General features: G+C 44.5%; 1 protein-coding gene and 1 long non-coding RNA gene across 9 annotated transcripts in view; one reads left to right on the top strand and one right to left on the bottom strand.

Moving 5' to 3' along the window:
* Nucleotides 1-19504, top strand: part of LOC144888143 (uncharacterized) — a 1118715-nt gene that overhangs the window by 120699 nt on the left and 978512 nt on the right. For 4 of the 8 annotated variants that reach the window (XM_078781772.1, XM_078781773.1, XM_078781774.1 and 1 more), the window contains one exon: nt 16080-16196. The exons of the other annotated variants lie outside the window; for them this stretch is intronic. In XM_078781772.1, the coding sequence (XP_078637898.1) occupies nt 16080-16196 (117 nt within the window). The remainder of the gene's footprint in view (nt 1-16079; nt 16197-19504) is intronic. 8 annotated transcript variants of the gene reach the window in all.
* LOC144892951 (uncharacterized) lies at nt 5740-12668 on the bottom strand. The gene is made up of 2 exons (XR_013624088.1): nt 12009-12668; nt 5740-7893 (listed from the first exon to the last, which is right to left on the bottom strand). It is a non-coding gene; the product is annotated as an uncharacterized LOC144892951 (long non-coding RNA).

The raw sequence follows: 19504 nt of genomic DNA, 5'->3' as shown, positions 1-19504 counted from the left end.
GCGCCTCACACTCCTCTCCAATCGCGCCTCACACTCCTCCAATCGCGCCTCACACTCCTCTCCAATCGCGCCTCGCACTCCTCTACAATCGCACCTCACACTCCTCTCCAATCGCGCGTCACACTCCTCTCCAATCACGCCTCACACTCCTCTCCAATCACGCCTCACACTCCTCTCCAATCGCGCCTCACACTCCTCTCCAATCGCCCCTCACACTCCTCTCCAATCATGCCTCACACTCCTCTCCAATCGCGCCTCACACTCCTCTCCAATCGCGCCTCGCACTCCTCTCCAATCGCACCTCACACTCCTCCAATCGTGCCTCACACTCCTCTCCAATCCCTCACATTCCTCTCCTCTCCAATCCCTCACCTCTCCAATCCCTCACACTCCTCTCCAATCCCTCACAATCCTCTCCAATCGTGCCTCACACGCCTCTCCAATCCCTCACATTCCTCTCCTCTCCAATCCCTCACCTCTCCAATCCCTCACACTCCTCTCCAATCGCGCCTCACACCCCTCTCCAATAGCGCCTCACACGCCTCTCCAATCGTGCCTCACACTCCTCTCCAATCGTGCCTCACACTCCTCTCCAATCGCGCCTCACACTCCTCGCCAATCGCGCCTCACACTCCTCTCCAATCGCACCTCACACTCCTCTCCAATCGCGCCTCACACGCCTCTCCAATCGCGCCTCACACTCCTCTCCAATCGCGCCTCACACCCCTCTCCAATCGCGCCTCACACCCCTCTCCAATCGCGCCTCACACTCCTCTCCAATCGCCCCTCACACTCCTCTCCAATCGCCCCTCACACTCCTCTCCAATCGCGCCTCACACTCCTCTCCAATCGCGCCTCACACTCCTCTCCAATCGCGCCTCACACTCCCCTCCAATCGCGCCTCACACTCCTCTCCAATCGCGCCTCAGACACCTCTCCAATCGTGCCTCACACTCCTCTCCAATCGCGCCTCACACTCCTCTCCAATTGCACCTCACACTCCTCTCCAATCGCGCCTCACACTCCCCTCCAATCGCTCCTCACTCTCCTCTCCAATCGCTCCTCACTCGCCTCTCCAATCGGCTTTTCCCCGTCTCGTTTCTCTCGTTTTTCTCCCGTCTCGTTCTTTTTCTTGCTCCATCATGTTCAAGTTTGCATTGACGTTCGTCGATGGACTGGTCGCCCGTCTCATTCGTTTTCTTGCTACATCCTGTTCAAGTCTGCGTTCTTCATCGATCGTCTCATTCATTTTGGAAATAGAAGTTTCCACGCAGCGCATGAATTGTCACGAATCCTCAAGAGGAAGTGTCTCGTAATCATCAAATGATAAATGGCAAGTAAATTATATTGTGGAAAATTAAAGATTTCAAATAAACCTATTTAAAGTGGATGCGCACATAACTAATTTAAAAAAACGAAGAAATATCTCTCGGTAATTTCCTGAAACATATTTTACTTCCGGATAATAATGTTGAATGAAATAAAAACGAAGAAATATATGTCGGCATCATTGTTGACGTTTTTGTGACGACTGTCATCAAACGAAAAAGTAATATATCTTAACGGAAAAGCAAAAGCGAATTTTTAATATATGTCGACACGTTGCCGTCGGTGTTATGTTGGGCGGTGTATGATACATCATGACGCAATTTTTATAAATATATCTCTGCATTTTCCCGCGTGTGTGGAATGTTCTCAATTATTGCTGACACCGAGTCTAAAACCATCGCTAAAAATGAAATCAGATGGTGAGTTAGATTGGAGATAAAGGCGTGAGAGAGACTCAATGGACTTGAAGTTACAGGCCTTTGAGAATTCATTTCGTTCGATAAACGGCAACTTTCATCGGATTTTCTTCCCGTTTTTTTTCAACCGAGTCTAAAACTATGTTAGCGACTGTGAAAAATGAAATGATATATCGAATTTGATTTGAAATAAAACTGGGAGAGAGAGCAAGACACCACGGGCCTACAAAACAGGCCTCAAAGCTATGCGAGTTAATAAAATGGTGGATATTTGTTTATATGAAGCCTCTCCCAGAATGGGTGGAGGTATGGGTGGAGCTACTCTGCAAACCGAGTAAGCCACACCCCGGACAGACGTCCAACAGACAGAATCATCTACGGCTATTATAATATAGACTAGCGGGGTCACCCGTGGGAATCCCACGGGCATGGATGTGTGTGACATTTCGACATATTGAGTTAGATGCTGCACCTGCACATTCAGTTATATAAAATGGTTACTGGCAATTGATCACATCCACAAATGATGTAATCCACACAATGTATGTACTTTACATAACGTTAATAGGAATACATGCCCGTGTAGATGGGAAATACAGTTTGTTTGAAATAAATCACAAATATCAGAAGAAAGTTTTTTAAATTTAGAACTATTCTCACTCAGAGTTAAACATCACCGTAATATTATGCAGTTGCTTCAACGTTTTCGGTGAATTATATGTCATTCCCATCTACACGGGCATGTATTCCTATTAACATTATGTAAAGTACATAAATTGTGTGGATTACATCGTTTGTGGATGTGATCAATTGCCAGTAACCATTTTATATAACTGAATGTGCAGGCGCAGCATCTAACTCAATATGTCGAAATGTCACACACATCCATGCCCGTGGGATTCCCACCCGTGGGAATCCCACGGGCATGGATGTGTGTGATGAATTTTAAATACTAGGGCGTGCCCGCACGTACGGGCACGCCCGTACGTGCTTGCCCGTACGTGCGTGCAAAAAAACATGCGTGCAAACAACAACAACAAAAAAAAACTTTGAAACCACGTGGCAGTAACGACCACAGAACCCCCCCCCCTCTATTTACATGAAATGGTTTGGTCCATTCGCAACGACCACAGAACCCCCCCCCCCCCCCTCTATTTACATGAAATGGTTTGGTCCATTCGCAAAGCCAAAGCGAACGGCTTGCGAGTACGGTGACCATACCTTGGGAACCACTTGTCCGATTAATTTCAAACCTTGAAAAGGCACATCCTCGGGTCCCCAGCAATATACCTGGCAAGTTTCAAGTATATCGGACCGGTAGTTGTCGAGAAACAGCGGTCGCATACATACATACATACAGACAGACACACACACACACACACACACACACACACACACACACACACACACACACACACACACACACACACACACACACACACACACACACACACACACAGAGATTACTGGAATTATAGATAGATATGTCGACTGTTATTTTAGGCGGTGTATTTTCGTTTATCATCATGGCGCGATTTTAAAAAATATATCTCTGCATTTTCCTCTCCAATACCTCCTCACACACACACACACACACACACACACACACACACACACACACACACACACACACATCACACTTTACACACACACCGGCCCATGTTTACATATACACACACACACACACACACACACATATACACCCACACACATATACACACACACGTACATCGACACACATGCACACACACACACACACACACACACACACACACACACACACACACACACACACACGTACAGACACATATACGCATATGCACATATGCAAATATGTATACACATATGTATCCACATATACACATATATGCACATTATACACATATATACATCTCAGGTGTTGGGCTAGCGGCTAGGGTGCCGGCTTAGGATCCTAGGATCCTGGGTTCGAATCCCGGTCGATCGCTGAATTAACGCCAGGGGGGTTGACTCAGCCTGTCATCCTTCCGAGGTCGGCTAATTGAGGACCAGTTCACTGGTAATTCCCTGTTTGTCGTTAAAGGCGGCAAAAAGGGTTGGCGTCAGGAAGGGCATCCGGCCGTAAAACATTGCTTCAAAAAGGGGACCGAAAAAAAAACAAAAAAAACAAACAAAAAAAAACACACAACAACAACCACGGTTCCCGAAAAAGGCCAACCCCCGCTTGCGGGGAAAAATGGCCTCTAAAGGTGGTTTTTATACACATATATACATCTACACACACACACACACACACACACACATACACATACACATACACAAAAACACACACACACACACGTACAGACACATATACACACATATACACACATACACACACACACATACATTTATATACACATACAACAACAACATGCATTTTAAGGCCATTTTCCCTGCTATAGCGGGGGTTAGCCTACATATACACACACACACACACACACACACACACACACACACACACACACACACACACACGTACACACACACACGTACACATGTCCCACATGTATATATCCCACATCCCACATGTATATACATGTTTAAAGTGTACGTGCCCTTCCCCCCTCCCCCGCCCGGCAACGCTGGGTACTTCTGCTGGTAACTAATAAAATAAAAACGAAGAAATATCTCTCGGTTTCATGAAACTCGGTGGAATTGGATGAAATTCGCTCGGTGAATTCACTCGGTGTATTCGGTTCAGCTCGGTTCACTCGGTTTAAAGAAAAAGCGATAATGTCGACATGTTGCTGTCTGTGTCATGTTGGGCGGTGTATGATACTTGTTGGCTGTTGGGCGGTGATATGGTGTATTTAAAAAAAATATATCTCTGCATTTTCCCGCGTTGCTGACACCGAGTCGTTCTTCATCGACTGTGTCATTCATTTTGGAAATGGAAGTTTCCACGCAACGCAACGCATGAATTGTCACGAGTCAAGAGGAAGTGTCTCGTCATCATCAAATGACAAATATATTACATTGGAAAATTAAAGATTTCAAATAAACCTATTTAAAGTGTATGCGCAAATAACAAATAAATAAAGAAACGAAGAAATATCTCTCGGTAATTTCCTGAACCATATTTTACTTCCGGCTAATAATGTTGAATGAAATAAAAACGAAGAAATATATGTCGTTTTGTGACGACTGTCATCAAAAGTAAACGGTGAATTCACTCGGTTTATTCGGTTCGGCTCGGTTCACTCGGTTTAAAGAAAAAGCGATAATGTCGACATGTTGCCGTCTGTCATGTTGGACGGTGTATGATACATGTTGGGCGGTGTATGATAAATATTGGGCGGTTGGGCGGTGGGCGGTGATATGGTGTATTTTTAAAAAGATATCTCTGCATTTTCCCACGTTGCTGACACCGAGTCCAAAACCATCGATAAAAATGAAATCAGATGGTGAGTTAGATTGGAGATAAAGGCGTGAGAGAGACTCAATGGCCTTGAAGTTACAGGCCTTTGAGAATTCATTTCGTTCTATAAACGGCAACTTTCATCGGATTTTCTTCCCGTTTTTTTTCAACCGAGTCTAAAACTATGTTAGCGACTGTGAAAAATGAAATGATATATCGAATTTGATTTGAAATAAAACTGGGAGAGAGAGCAAGACACCACGGGCCTACAAAACAGGCCTCAAAGCTATGCGAGTTAATAAAATGGTGGATATTTGTTTATATGAAGCCTCTCCCAGAATGGGTGGAGCTACTCTGCAAACCGAGTAAGCCACACCCCGGACAGATGCCCAACAGACAGACAGACAGAATCATCTACGGCTATTATAATATAGATCATCAAGTCGCATCAACTAATCAAATAAGTACTCATCAAATAATCAAAACAAGTACTTTTCTTCGAATCATCAAATAATAATCAAATAAGTCACGTCAAATATATAATCAATCAAATACAAAGGACATCACAAGAGTATGAATATATGTCGAGAATAGAACCATGTTCCACACCTTGAGTTCAAGAGATAACAAGATTTAATGATGAACCAATATCACAGCGCTGTGGAGGGTGTAAGAGTCATACCCTTCACAAATGAACAGCATGGCCACATACACTCCTGAGTTCCTTACAGAAAGAACTTCCTTATATACTTGCAGAGTGTGATAAAAATCTCCGCTAATTTTGGCAAGTTTCAGCAGTATAATACACAATGGGGGAAACGTTGACCAGTACCCCCACCCTTGTCCTATCTTCTTTGGCATGAGCAAAGGGCAAGATGCGGGAGGGAGAAAGAGCACCGTGACATTCTCAAAACTTATCTTCCATGTTGGCTTTTGGTCAAGGACAGACAGACGCGTTTTCACTAGGGGGTCTAACGGAGCAAGCGGTTTCACTATCTTTCTACATTTTTTGGCACAGTTGGACAATAAAACATAGTTCAAAACAAGAGGGAACATAGTAAGCTTAATCCTTTTCACAAAGCAACCATTATTAAATGCAAACCACAATTACATAAGGCACAATAAAAGGCATGATCTTGACATTCCCCCATTTGGTCTCTACGAGACTACGTATCACAGAGACCAGGCCACATCGGCTTTATTTGCAAAGCAAAAGAGTATAGTGTTATATGTGGCCACATCGGGCTTTATTGAGTGTTGTATGTGTGTCCTCCAAGGGCATGCCACCACATAAAGTACCTCGCATGCATGTTTGAAAGGTGTCATGTTGTGCGTGTTTGGAACATGAAGGCTCAGAACATGAAAGTCCATTAACGTTTCGGATCCACAACGAAGGCCTCTGGTCCAGATGAGGTTCTGCTCCGCCAGGGGGCCAACAACCTCCCCTGCGGAACTTGCTCCCCCCACCCTTTGCAGATGCGGTCCTTGCAGATCTTCGAAGTTAATCAACGATCATGCCCATGAGATCTCTCACGTGCTGCTGTTCTGGGGAATACATAATGTTGTCAGTATCTTGTGTCTCATGTTCCTGGTCAGGGTACAGAGCGTTAAAATCCGAATCACTTGAAGCAAAGAGATCCGAAACATTTGAAGCAAAGAGAGGGACTTCCTTTATGTCAAAGTCTCCCATGGACGCCTGGTCGGCTTGCGGGTCTAGGATATCCATGTCGGGTCCCTCGACTGCCAGACCCAGCGTCGCAATCAGATCCATAGTTGGGTCGGAAGGGGGTGTACAGCTGTGAGCTTGTAATACATAAGAGGCGTTAGCCAGTACACGCAAGGGGTTTACCACACAAGTATCACAGCCATCACAAACATCAATACAGGCATCAGCCAGTTCCCACAAGGGATTTTCAACACAAGTATCACAGTCATCACAAAAATCAATACAATCTTCTGAAGCGCCGGTCACATCTGCCTTGTTGTAGGACCCATTCAGGTCGACGGCCTCTGTGGTCAAGATCATGGTCTTCCGACGGCGGTTTCTTCATCGTCCATCCTGAAAAATACTTTCTTACACACACCATGATCAAATTCCTAGCCCCCCGTCCCACCAATTGGCATTTAGTTACCTTATCTCTCAGATGGTTGGCTTATTCATAGCCGCATTTCCTGTGTCGTGTCTGGAAATTCAAATGCCATATTTACTTTCACCAATTTCCGAAAATACCTTCCTTTTAATCATCTTCCCTACATCTAATAATACATGATTTACCAACCATTTCCCCCCCATTTGGTCAATGGAAATAATCGGTATTCTCCCCTTCAAAATTTCACTGTTATCCTATCAATACCTGGACATTTTTTCCCTTCCTTCCTAGATACGCGAATTTCACACCAGTATAAACCCACTGGAAAAATTATCTGAAAAATAACGAAATCGTCTCCAAGTTCTCTAGCTAATCTCCATCCGCAATCACCAACTTTACCCTCCTATGCATTTTGCCTTAGGTTTTAGAACCTAGAGTCTACCAAAACAACAACAATTAGCCTCCCAAAGCCATTTCCCTGCAAGAGCGGGGGTTAGCCTTGCGGTCCCCATGACAATCTTCTTCATTTTGCTCTATCACCTCCCTTTGAGCAATAATTCAATTGATGTGATTCCCACATACCTGGTGGAGTTCTGTTCACCTGGTCTGCAGAGCCGTGATCCAATCTTCACCAGCCTCCAATCACCTCCTCGATTGGGGTCATTCTGCATGTAGCAATCTAACACAACGTTTTTAAACTTTACATTCATTGGTCCCCCCAGTGCAAGCCAACCGCTTGTATCACCTTCTTATCTCAAAAACAACAGTCCATAACTAACCACTTTCCTTTATTTCCTGTCTTTTCCATTAACATTTTACAACCTTTTCCTCTACTTCCTCAACAATTCCTGCAGTCACCTGTCATTGACAAATAATCCATCTGAGTCGACTTTCCAATCCAATCATCTTTGCACTTTCCACGACCTTCTTCACACTTCCTCCCAAACCTTTCCTTCAGACACAACCCACATGAGTTATGAATACAATTTCCCCTTTCAGGCGCATGTCTAGCCACTCACAAAGTGTCCACAAGACAATGTCACCATATTTCACACCTCGGACCAGCCAGGGGTCCATCGAGAGATGCATCCTAATGTTAATCAGCTCTCGAGAGCTCAATTTTGAACAGGGGTAAAACCAGCAACACTCAATTCTGCCAAGCAAGAGGCCAGAGCAGTATCACTCCCTCTTCCCTCTGCCCACCATAACTGGCAGACAGACAATGGCGAGCCACAAGCCCCAACCCTACAAGGCTCCAGCTCCCATCCAAAGGACACAAACTCCCTCAGACTGGCATAATCTCTTTGCCAGCTTATGTACGAACCAAGATTGCAAACAAATAGTTTTCCAAACAAAACTCAGTTGTCACCCTATTGCACCATATTGGCAGTATTCACTTCAGCTCTCTACCACTCTTGTGTCGAGTGGTGCCCCAAAATGACATTGCACGAACCCTTTCAATACCTGTCTAAACCTACTGCCATTTAACGACGCTTCCCAGATGACGGTTCCCCATACACTATTCTGGCACAAAATTGTTGCATCCCACAGATGCCACGATTATTTGAACAAACTCATTTTCCTAATCCACCTTTTCAATTTTCATTTCAATTTAAAGTTAATCCAATGTCCTCTAATACCTCTCTTAGCATCCCATGCACCTGTTGCAGACACCTGTTTTAGCCTCTGGCCCAATAGCTGCCCAATAAACAAATAATAAAAAGAAAATAACCTGATCTATTTATTGAAATAGACCTAATTCTCATGTTAGTCAATTTTTTCACCCACTGTGACTCTCGCGTCAATCCTGCCATTCCCAACCACATTTCCAGCGAGGATGACGTCACTATTTCACACCTTTCCTCCCTTGAACAGCGGGAGTCCTCCATGAGATGCATTCCGATGTAAATCACTTCAAAGTACCCGAATAGCCCTCTCTGGAATCGCACCTTTAACATTACCGGCACCGCCCTTTCTTGGTTCAAATCCTACCTCTGACAGACACAAATCCACTGCTCAACTCTATCCTGACAGACTGCATCACTGAAATAAATCCTGGCTTCAAATCAACTTTCTCAAACTTACTATGATAAATCTGAGATAATCGCATCATCTTCCTTCGAACTCAGAGCACACCAACACAGTATACATCAAACATTGGATTCATATTTCCACAGACCTCCACCACTCTGTTAAATCCTAAACATGCCCAATGGGCAATCCCCTCTGCTCAGGGCTGCAAAATGCTGGATTCTAACCTTCCCAAACACAGCTCTTGTCCGCCAGGCTGCAAATTCAAAGCATTTTCAGTCCCCCTTTTTCCCATACACTAGCCAGTGTAAGCCAGCCAAACATAAACAAAGAGGTTCCAGCGAGCTGTGACCTCCATAACTCTAAACAACTCCACTGGCACTTTTTAAAACAAACTTTCCCAGTCACTTACAAAAATAAAGTGCAGCTCTTGTCCGTAGATATACGTTAACCAAGATTACATGAGACTTGACAACAATAGTACTGCCCCGTGGAGCAAGGCATCAGAGACAACTCCCCTCCACCTTGACTTACCCCAGGTAGAATTTGGCTACCTACAGAGAAAGTACCTGCACAACACATTTACAAACCAATTCGTCCCCTCGTATTAGGGGACATCACAAATGTTCCACCACAATTCACAGCAGGTGACCACCCACCTGCCTTCTGTCGAAGTCCAGTTCAATTTTCTGAGTTTCCATTCACAGACAGACAGACAGACGAACCCCCAACGTACTAACAGGATGGTCTCACAGAGGCCATTCCATTCAAATCTGTAGGCTGCCACGATTCTTCCCGCCAGGACACACCATCATAGTCACCATAGTCACACGACACGTCAGCAGACACAGTGAATGACATTCGACACCATAACAGACACCGCAGACACTGCTCCTCCTTGATCCATATCTGCAGACGCAGTCAGACACACCCAGTCGGACAGACAGACTGGCTCCACATTACAACTGCAAACATCCGAAATGACAACAGCTAACACCAAATATTTATTGTCCCCCTTTCAGGGAAGTCAAATCAACCACCATTAAAGCACAAAACAGAAAACGACCATATACTCAGAGTATATACCATATACTCAGAGTGAGACCCGAAAATCAAGCAGACAGACCGACAATCGAACCTGTCTTTCGACACTGCTGAACGACAAGTCTGCAGGCACTGAGGGAGTGACATTCGACCCCCAGTAGACACACACCGCTTTGGTCCGCACCTGCAACTCCATCACGCGCCTCCAACTTCTTTTTCGGCGCATCGATCAACACAAATGTACCAACGCATCTTATATTCTACACATTGCTATCCAACCTTTCGCCACAGTCCCATCACAAACAATGTATCTCTCGCGGCATGCATGGCAGGAATCACACTCGCATTGCACCAACATGGAATTTGAGCACATTCCATAGTTGCGAAAATATTGTGCTGGACAAGACATTATTATCATCGACTTGCGCTTTCACACGCATGGCAAAGTCCACGGATGTACAAAGTCGAAGTGCCCTCTCCCTTAATTGATCCACACTGCACCTCGGCACACATCCTCAGATAATTAAATACATGTTTTAATCCAAGCGTGCATCCTCGCACCCGATCCACCATCACCTTCCAACCACCGCAGGTGCACCTGAACTCCATGGCACACCCGCAACTCCCTCAAAATCAGTGTTCAAAGACATGACTCCATGGACAGCCAGAAAGCCAGACAAATACGGACACACACACACAGAGATAGACACAGGTGGGTTATCGCCTGCATTCTGTTCAAATTCCATGTTCCTGTCCATAAGTTGGCCCATCAAGTGTAACCCCTTTCACGAAACCTTTTCTGAGGGTCAAATGTAACAGACAGACAGACCGGCAAATAGGCAGGGGCAAACCCCGAGGCCCCAGACACCATCACCACACACATACCCCGCATCACATAGGAGTATCAACATTTGTCATAGGAGTATCAACTTAAAATATCCACCCGCTCTGATCCTCCAGAGCTGAGGAAACCAGCCAACCTGAGCCCGACAGCAAATGCCATATGTCTTCGTCTCAAATCGAGGGCAAAATTTCACAATGGCAAACAATTAATATATTGTCCACATTCATCTTGGTCACCCCAACCCATCCTGGCTCTCCCAAGAGCTCCGTGTCCGGACAGACAGACAGATAAACAGACCGGGTGAAACCATAACCATCCATCCTTCCGATTGGACTCACGCCAGCATCACATGTCATTCTTGCCTTCATTCAACGCATTCTGCCATCCCAAGTCGGCCAAATACAAGCCCCGGCCATGCCGTTGAATAAACACCCAGTCGGTTGACAGCCTATCATCTTTGACTTTTACTCCCATTCTCCCTTGCTACATCTGGAGAGCCGTTAATGTGGGGATGTAATTGAACACTTGTTTTAAAGCCCTGTCTACACATGCTCTCCATAACATACTCATTATTCCCTGCCAATTTTCCCCAGCAGACTGAGTCCCACATGGCATCTCAAAATCTAAACTGATACCTTTTATTTCTTCCCCAAATTTACTCATCCGGATTGCCCAACGCCCGCAGGCAATTTGGGGAACCCCTTGTCAATCAATGACACACATCAATGACACACACACAATAAACACAAATACACGCTGCAATGACAGATCATTCATTCCCTTATACACACATACCATGTGACTGACACTTCATTTTCCATACAATACAGTATAAATTCATGCACACTCCATATACTTCCTACCTGTGAACTTACCTGGCTCCTTGCTGTGATGTGAGCCTATCCATCCCTTGGTTTCTACCTGGATTTCTTTCTTCCTGTGCTTTTGAAGTCTCAGCACTTCTCCTGCCTTTCTCCTATCTGGTACCTGCACTTTTCTGATTCCAGTTTAATTTATCCTTCTCCAAAAATCACATAAACATTTCCTATTTCCACATATAAGAAATAACCAATATCTCCCTTGAGATACAAAACAAAACGCTTCCAACTCTAGCATCCCAAAGTCTTCCTTGGAAGCATGCTCGACAATGCAGCACTGCTTCCACTCAGCACACAACATACATGTGCTCACTCCAACACATCACTTCAAGCTACCTCATCACTCGCATTGTTCACACACACGAATGCGTCCCCTGCTTGTGCACAGCACGGTCCGCATTCCTGTCTCGATTCTGTCCCACCTCGCTGTTCCCCGCGAGGCAGCTACTCCGTTGCCCCGGTAACCTGCCTGCATGTCTCGGCTCGCGTGTTCACAGCTGGATTCCACACACCTCGTACATTATAATCCTCTCTGTTTTATTTCTCCAGATCTAACCTCATCTCTTGTCCAGATAGAGCTAATACTTGACCTGCCTATAGCATATTGTCAGAACTCCTTCCTTTGGGTAAAAACTGCACCGGATGTGCATGCCTTAAATCCTGAGACAGGACAAAGAAGGCCTTGAGGGGGGGGGGGGGGGGGGGGGTTTATCAGATACACACATCCAGTGCGTAGCTTAACTTAAAATACTCATCATCCTACCTTCCTTGGGCTAGTCCCTCCAGCGGGTCGAAGATCGGGCCGCCCCCCGATCTGTAATACCCTTCTCTTAACACAGTACTCACGCCGGAGTATTCTTAACACCAATATCTATTACCCATTCTTATCCTTATTCTTCCATATCCTTATAAAGGTGCAACCTCCCGATGTGGCTGGTTGCATCATTTTCTTACCTGGCTCATTTTAATCCTTTATTCGCCTGACTCGGCCACCCGAATGCGTCGAATACACGCACTCCGTCTCCAGAACTCAAATCATTCTAGTTTACTTCAGATTGAGTATTACTCCGACATACCTTAATCTCCCTTAAGATATTTAATTAACGTGCACGGAACATTTTCCCGTCCATGCACCCAGGCGGTCGCTCCCAGCGCACGGCAGCACGACCCCCATTTGCAAGAAGCAGCTCGTGATGCGTACAAGGCGCAAGGAAGCACCCCGAGGCCATCCACCGAAAAATCCTGCCTTTTAGTTTACCGCGCCGATATTTCCCTAATCCGGTCCTCCCGCGGCGCTAACTCGCGGTCAATGCTTGTATAGCGCTTCTAACTTGTCTAACTTATCACCCATGCCAGGGCTTTCCTAAAAGGGGTTCTCCCTTCTTAACTTAGCTTAACACTTATCCTGGCCATCCTCCTTGGGTCCCCTCCGTTAGTCCGCAGCCAATACTTTCTCTGGTTACTATCAACCCCATCAACTCCATCTTGTCTCTAGACTGCCCTGCCTGGGAAGTTCTTGGCTTTACCAAGAAGTCCCCCCTTTTTGCTAACTGACCCCCATTTCTTGGTTCATCAATAGACAACTTGTTACCCGAGCCAAATAGGCCTGTACTTACACACCAGATTCCAATTTGTTCGTGATCCAAGCACGGAACGACGAAATGGAAGGCAGACAGCCTGAGTGAGTGAACGGAGCTCAATTTGGAAAGACCCCTCAGTATGAAAACTCACGTTAATCGAATCAGTGCTGGCCAGCCTCTCCGCTGAGTCCCCACAGGGTCTGCCTCCCAAATATCGCTCAGAGTCGGATCCCACTTCTGACACCAAAACTGTCGAGAATAGAACCATGTTCCACACCTTGAGTTCAAGAGATAACAAGATTTAATGATGAACCAATATCACAGCGCTGTGGAGGGTGTAAGAGTCATACCCTTCACAAATGAACAGCATGGCCACATACACTCCTGAGTTCCTTACAGAAAGAACTTCCTTATATACTTGCAGAGTGTGATAAAAATCTCCGCTAATTTTGGCAAGTTTCAGCAGTATAATACACAATGGGGGAAACGTTGACCAGTACCCCCACCCTTGTCCTATCTTCTTTGGCATGAGCAAAGGGCAAGATGCGGGAGGGAGAAAGAGCACCGTGACATTCTCAAAACTTATCTTCCATGTTGGCTTTTGGTCAAGGACAGACAGACGCGTTTTCACTAGGGGGTCTAACGGAGCAAGCGGTTTCACTATCTTTCTACATTTTTTGGCACAGTTGGACAATAAAACATAGTTCAAAACAAGAGGGAACATAGTAAGCTTAATCCTTTTCACAAAGCAACCATTATTAAATGCAAACCACAATTACATAAGGCACAATAAAAGGCATGATCTCGACATATATATATATATATATATATATATATATATATATATGTATATATAAAAAATTCAGAATGTATTCAGACCCCTTCACTTTTTTCACATTTTGTTATGTTGCAGCCTTATGCTGAAATAGTTTAAATTCATTTTTTCCCTCATCAATCTACACTCAATGCCCCATAATGACAAAGAGAAAACAGGATTTTAGAAAGTTTTGCAAATTTATTTGAAAGAAAAAACTGAAATATCACATTGGCATAAGCATTCAGACCCTTTGCTATGACACTTGAAATTCATCTCAGGTGCCTCCCATTTCTCTTGATCATCTTTGAGATGTTTCTGCACCTTGATTGGAGTCCACCTGTGGTAAATTCAATTGATTGGACATGATTTGGAAAGGCACACACCTGTCTATATAAGGTCTCACAGCTGACAATGCATATCAGAGCAAAAACCAAGCCCTGAGGTCGAAGGAACTGCATGCAGAGCTCAGAGACAGGATTGTGTCGAGGCACAGATCTGGGGAAGCTCACAAAAAAAATCTCTGCTGCATTGAAGGTTCCCAAGAGCACAGTGGCCTCCATAATTCTTAAATGGAAGAAGTTTGGAACAACCAGGACTCTTCCTAGAGCTGGCCGCCCGGCCAAACTGAGCAATCGGGGGAGAAGGGCCTTGTTAAGAGAGGTGACCAAGAACCCGATGGTCAATCTGGCTGAGCTCCAGAGATCCTGTGTGGAGATGGGGAGAAACTTCGAGAAGAACAACCATCACTGCAACACTCCACCGATCTGGGCTTTATGGCAGAGTGGCCAGTGGCTCCCTTTATCATATGTTTTATGTGTCAGATTGTTTTTATGTGATTAATGTTAGCTCTTACACGAGCCTCGATCTTGTACAAAAAACAAAAAAAGCCTTCCTCTGCCAACTCGAGAGCATCCTACATGGAATTGTCCATGAGATTTTCGGCCTAAATTATTGCAAATTTATTCTGGCATAAATACAAAGGACAATGTTTCCACCAACCTGCATAGTCTATTTTTCAATGTCCATGTTTTAGTGTATTGAGCCTGGTGTTGGCTTCGCGGTTAGTGTGCCGGCTTGGGATCTTAGGATCCTGGGTTCGAATCCTGGTGGTCGATCACTGAATTAACGCCAGTGGGGTTGACTCAGCCTGTCATCCTTCCAATGTCGGCAAATAGAGTACCAGTTCACTGGTAATTCCCTGTGTGTCGTAAGAGGCAATTATCAGGGTTGGCGGCAGAAGGGCATCCGACCACAAAACATTGCTTCAAAAAGGGGACCACGGTACCCGAAAAAGGCCAACCCCTGCGGTGCGGGGAAAAATGGCCTCGAAAGGTGGTTCTTCTTTTCTTCATGTTTTAGTGCATTTTTGCATAATTGTTTGAGTTGTCCTAATTGTCATGTTTTAAAAGTACAAATGGCCCTGCATGCTTCATGAGTGTATGAATGAAATTGTGTATTTTTCATTGGCTGTTGGTTAATTTCAATTACTCGCTAAAATAGTTTATCTTTCAAACTCACCTGCAGAGCACCATCCAAATCTTCAGACTTGGAAGCTTGAGACATGTTTTTGTGTGCTTTACTATTCTTTTGTCGTTGATTTATCCAAGATAGGCAGTCTGTGAAAGTAAGCATGGAGAATAACATGAAATGATATGTTTGTGTGTTTTGCAGTATGCGGCTTTTGGCAACATCGTTTCCGTGACAGCGATAAAGGCACAAAGAATTGCAATATTGAGAACATTCTGCGCCATCCTTGAAAAGAAAGAAAACGATTTGTTTTCTTATAGAGTAAGTTCTGCTGTTGACATTGCCAATTCTTATCAAATATCAGTTATTTTGATTCAAATCTACTAAACCGCTTCTCCTCTTGCCTCGCTCCATCTGCTCTCAACACGCCTACCATCCCCAACAACTCCAGGGTGTACCTGTGGTTCTAGTCTCCTTGATTAAACTTCAAAAGACCTGACCGACTGCACACCTCAACACTTTTATTCTGCACTTCTCCAATACTTGGAACCGCCTTGCTGAGGCTGTGTTGTCACATTCTTTCCTCCAAGGAGGGCTTCAAGCTCGTGGTGCATCACAGTCTCATGTCATCTCCCAATCTTTAACCAAGATCTTTATTCCCCTCACTAACCTTTCCGAACACAACCCTTTTATTTGCAGGTTACTCTTTCCTCCCCTCCTTTCTCTCCTTTTCTGTTAATTCATTCCCTTGCTTATAGTGTTCCAACAGTTGCCCACTTCCCTGCTTTCAGTCAATACCCTCAGGCACCTTCCTCTTCCATGAGCCTGAATCTTGTAAAAGGGGGAGGGGCTGAATAACAATAATATGATGATGTGAAAAAAATGTTGGTGCTCTTTAAGAAAATAAATTTTCAATCCTTGACCTCTACTGAAGCATCCACACTTTACTGTGTATTTTATTTCAGGCTCTGAAACAATCATTTGTATCTTATTATAATAGAGCAAACGTTTATGGTTATGCATGCGACCAAAACGTCTTCTTCTTCTTCAAATATAATTATTAACACCCTCTTCATTGACCCTCTTAATTACGTTTCGACTCCTGAGACCCCTCAGACCTTTGACGACCCTTTAATGCCCCCAAGACCCTTCATACCACCAAGACCCCTAAAGACCCAAAATACCCTTAAATACCCAAAAGACCCAAAACACCCCAAAGACCCAAAATACCCTTGAAGGCCCCGAGGCTCAAAAATACCCTGAAGACCCAAATGGCCCCGAAGACCCAAAAGACCCTGAAGACCCAAAACACCCTGAAGACCCAAAACACCCTGAAGACCCAAAACACCCTGAAGACCCAAAACACCCCGAAGACCCAAAACACCCCGAACACCCAAAAGACCCTGAAGACCCAACATACCCCAAAACACCCCATAGACCCAAAATACCCTTAAAGGCCCAGAGGATCCAAAAGACCCCGAAGACCCAAATGGCCCTGAAGACCCAAAACACCATGAAGACCCAAAAGACTGAAATGGTCAAAGATGCCTTTCCCTCTGAAACGACGTGTGGTGAGGCGCGCTGAGTGCGCCAAGTCACGCTCGTGTTCATAAAAACTTAAGAAAATGGTGACAATGATCCATTGTGAGTGATTACAAGGTGCTGACGTTTCGGGCTTTACCCGTCGTTTGAGCAAAAGAGAGACCTTTGCCAATAAATAACTTATTTCAAGTCATCGCCCAGAGAGTATTTTCCTGTCACCAGCGATTAAGACCGCTGGGTGACGGATAACCGAGACAGTTTTTACTCCCAAGGCGAGCAGCCGAAAATGGTGGTTATTTTGTCACGCGCGGAATGAAGGAAGGCGAAGCATTTATCTGAACGGTACACACACAGGTTTAATCTGAAACCACAAACAAGGAAACATGACAAGGAAAATTCAACAAATATTATTTCATGAAAATAACCCAAAGAATAAAAATGAAAGGTGAAGTAAACTAAAATTATCTTCTGTGAGACGTCTCCACTCAGTCACAAATACAAACACACAGGGGGAAGATAAAATAAAATGAAATGTTCCTTTTTACAGTGCACTTAGCTCTTCGGCCCCACGAGTTCTTTTGCAAAGGTGATGGTGATGGTCCGGCCCCAAAATGGTGCTTACACCGTGCGTCAAAAACGCCCAGGCATAAGGCAAGCAGTCGAGACAGCTCTCTTTCGCCTCCACCATCTGGGGTAGCACACACAGCCTTCAGCTTTCTTGCTGAGCCAGCACACCCGCCAAAACCTCCTCACTCCGATATTCAAAACCACTCCAAAAGCTCTCCTCAAAAGCGCACACACAACCAAGCTCACATTCGGCCAAGCAAAGATGGCGCCTGTCTTGCTTGTGCAAAAAACAGCGAGAGAGAGAGAGAGAGAGAGAGAGATAGATAGATAGATAGATATAGATATGCGCGCTCTTCTTCCTCTCTCTAGAGAACCTTCTTCATGACGTCACACCGACCAATGGCAAAGTTCTTTTCCAAATCACGCCATGGTCCTCCCGGATAATAACGGCATTCAGAGGCGTAGCCTGCCACCTCTTTCTTCCACGCCATCGCACCACTCTGGGGGCATGGCCTTCTTCTTCATTAGGTCCATTGGGCGGGGCTTACTTGCCGATCAGTGTTCATTGGGCTGGCACTGGTTGTTGTCGCGAAACGGAGGTTTTACATGGCCAGCCATGTAAATGTAAAATGTAAAGGGAAAATCACAGAGGGAAATCACACACTGGGGAAAACTAACCTTAATCCCGAACTAATTATCACTGCTTCTCCCCTCGTGTGAAGACACGGAAACAATCTTAAGCTATAGTCTCCCTACTTAAGCACTTCGAGATTTCTCCTACGCTGGTCCATGCTACGATTATACAATCCTACCTTTACTATGGGATTCTTTCATCTACCTCCATCAATGTAATAGTATTTATATTTGCAGTACTTCTCAATTTTCCCTTTCTATTCTGCCATTCTCTCTATTATTGCTGCCCTTTTATGACATTAATAGTCTGCTCATCTGCCTGAATCACTGCTGCATTCTTGGTGACTTTTTTATTTTACAGTTTATGTACACCTCATGATAGTTCAAAACGTTGTATTAATGGCATGTTGTCATTGATAAAGCAAAATATCTTGAAATACATACACTCTGGGGCAAGAAAAATGAGCCAAGCTGCTTTTTCATATTTGGAGCCATAGATGAATGGTACATATTCCAGTTTAAATTGATTACTCATGTTACAGTAGCTAAAACCCCTCCGTGTGGTTTTCAGCAATTTTAATGAAATAATTCATGATTTTTAAAGAAACTTTGTTCTCAAAATTTTTTAAATGAAATTTTCCGATTTTCACCTTTCATCTTTAATGGCCAATATCCCAGGTAAGACAAAAGAGATCAATTTTTTTACCCATCAAAAAGGAAGATAAGACTGCTTTGAGTTGTTCTGTGTCACCAAAACATTCAAAAAAATAGTTTACTGTTAGAAGTATACTTTTAAAGATCTGCAATGCATTTTCGGGTGTTGTAATGTTTTTTGACTGTTTGGTGCATATGTAGTGCCTAAATTGCTCTAATTTATGACTTGTACA

This window comes from Myxine glutinosa, chromosome 7, assembly GCF_964187855.1.
Source record: "Myxine glutinosa chromosome 7, kmMyxGlut1.1, whole genome shotgun sequence".
NCBI lineage: Eukaryota > Metazoa > Chordata > Myxini > Myxiniformes > Myxinidae > Myxine > Myxine glutinosa.
Note: the sequence above shows the minus strand (reverse complement) of the source record. Positions and strands in the feature narration are given on the sequence as shown.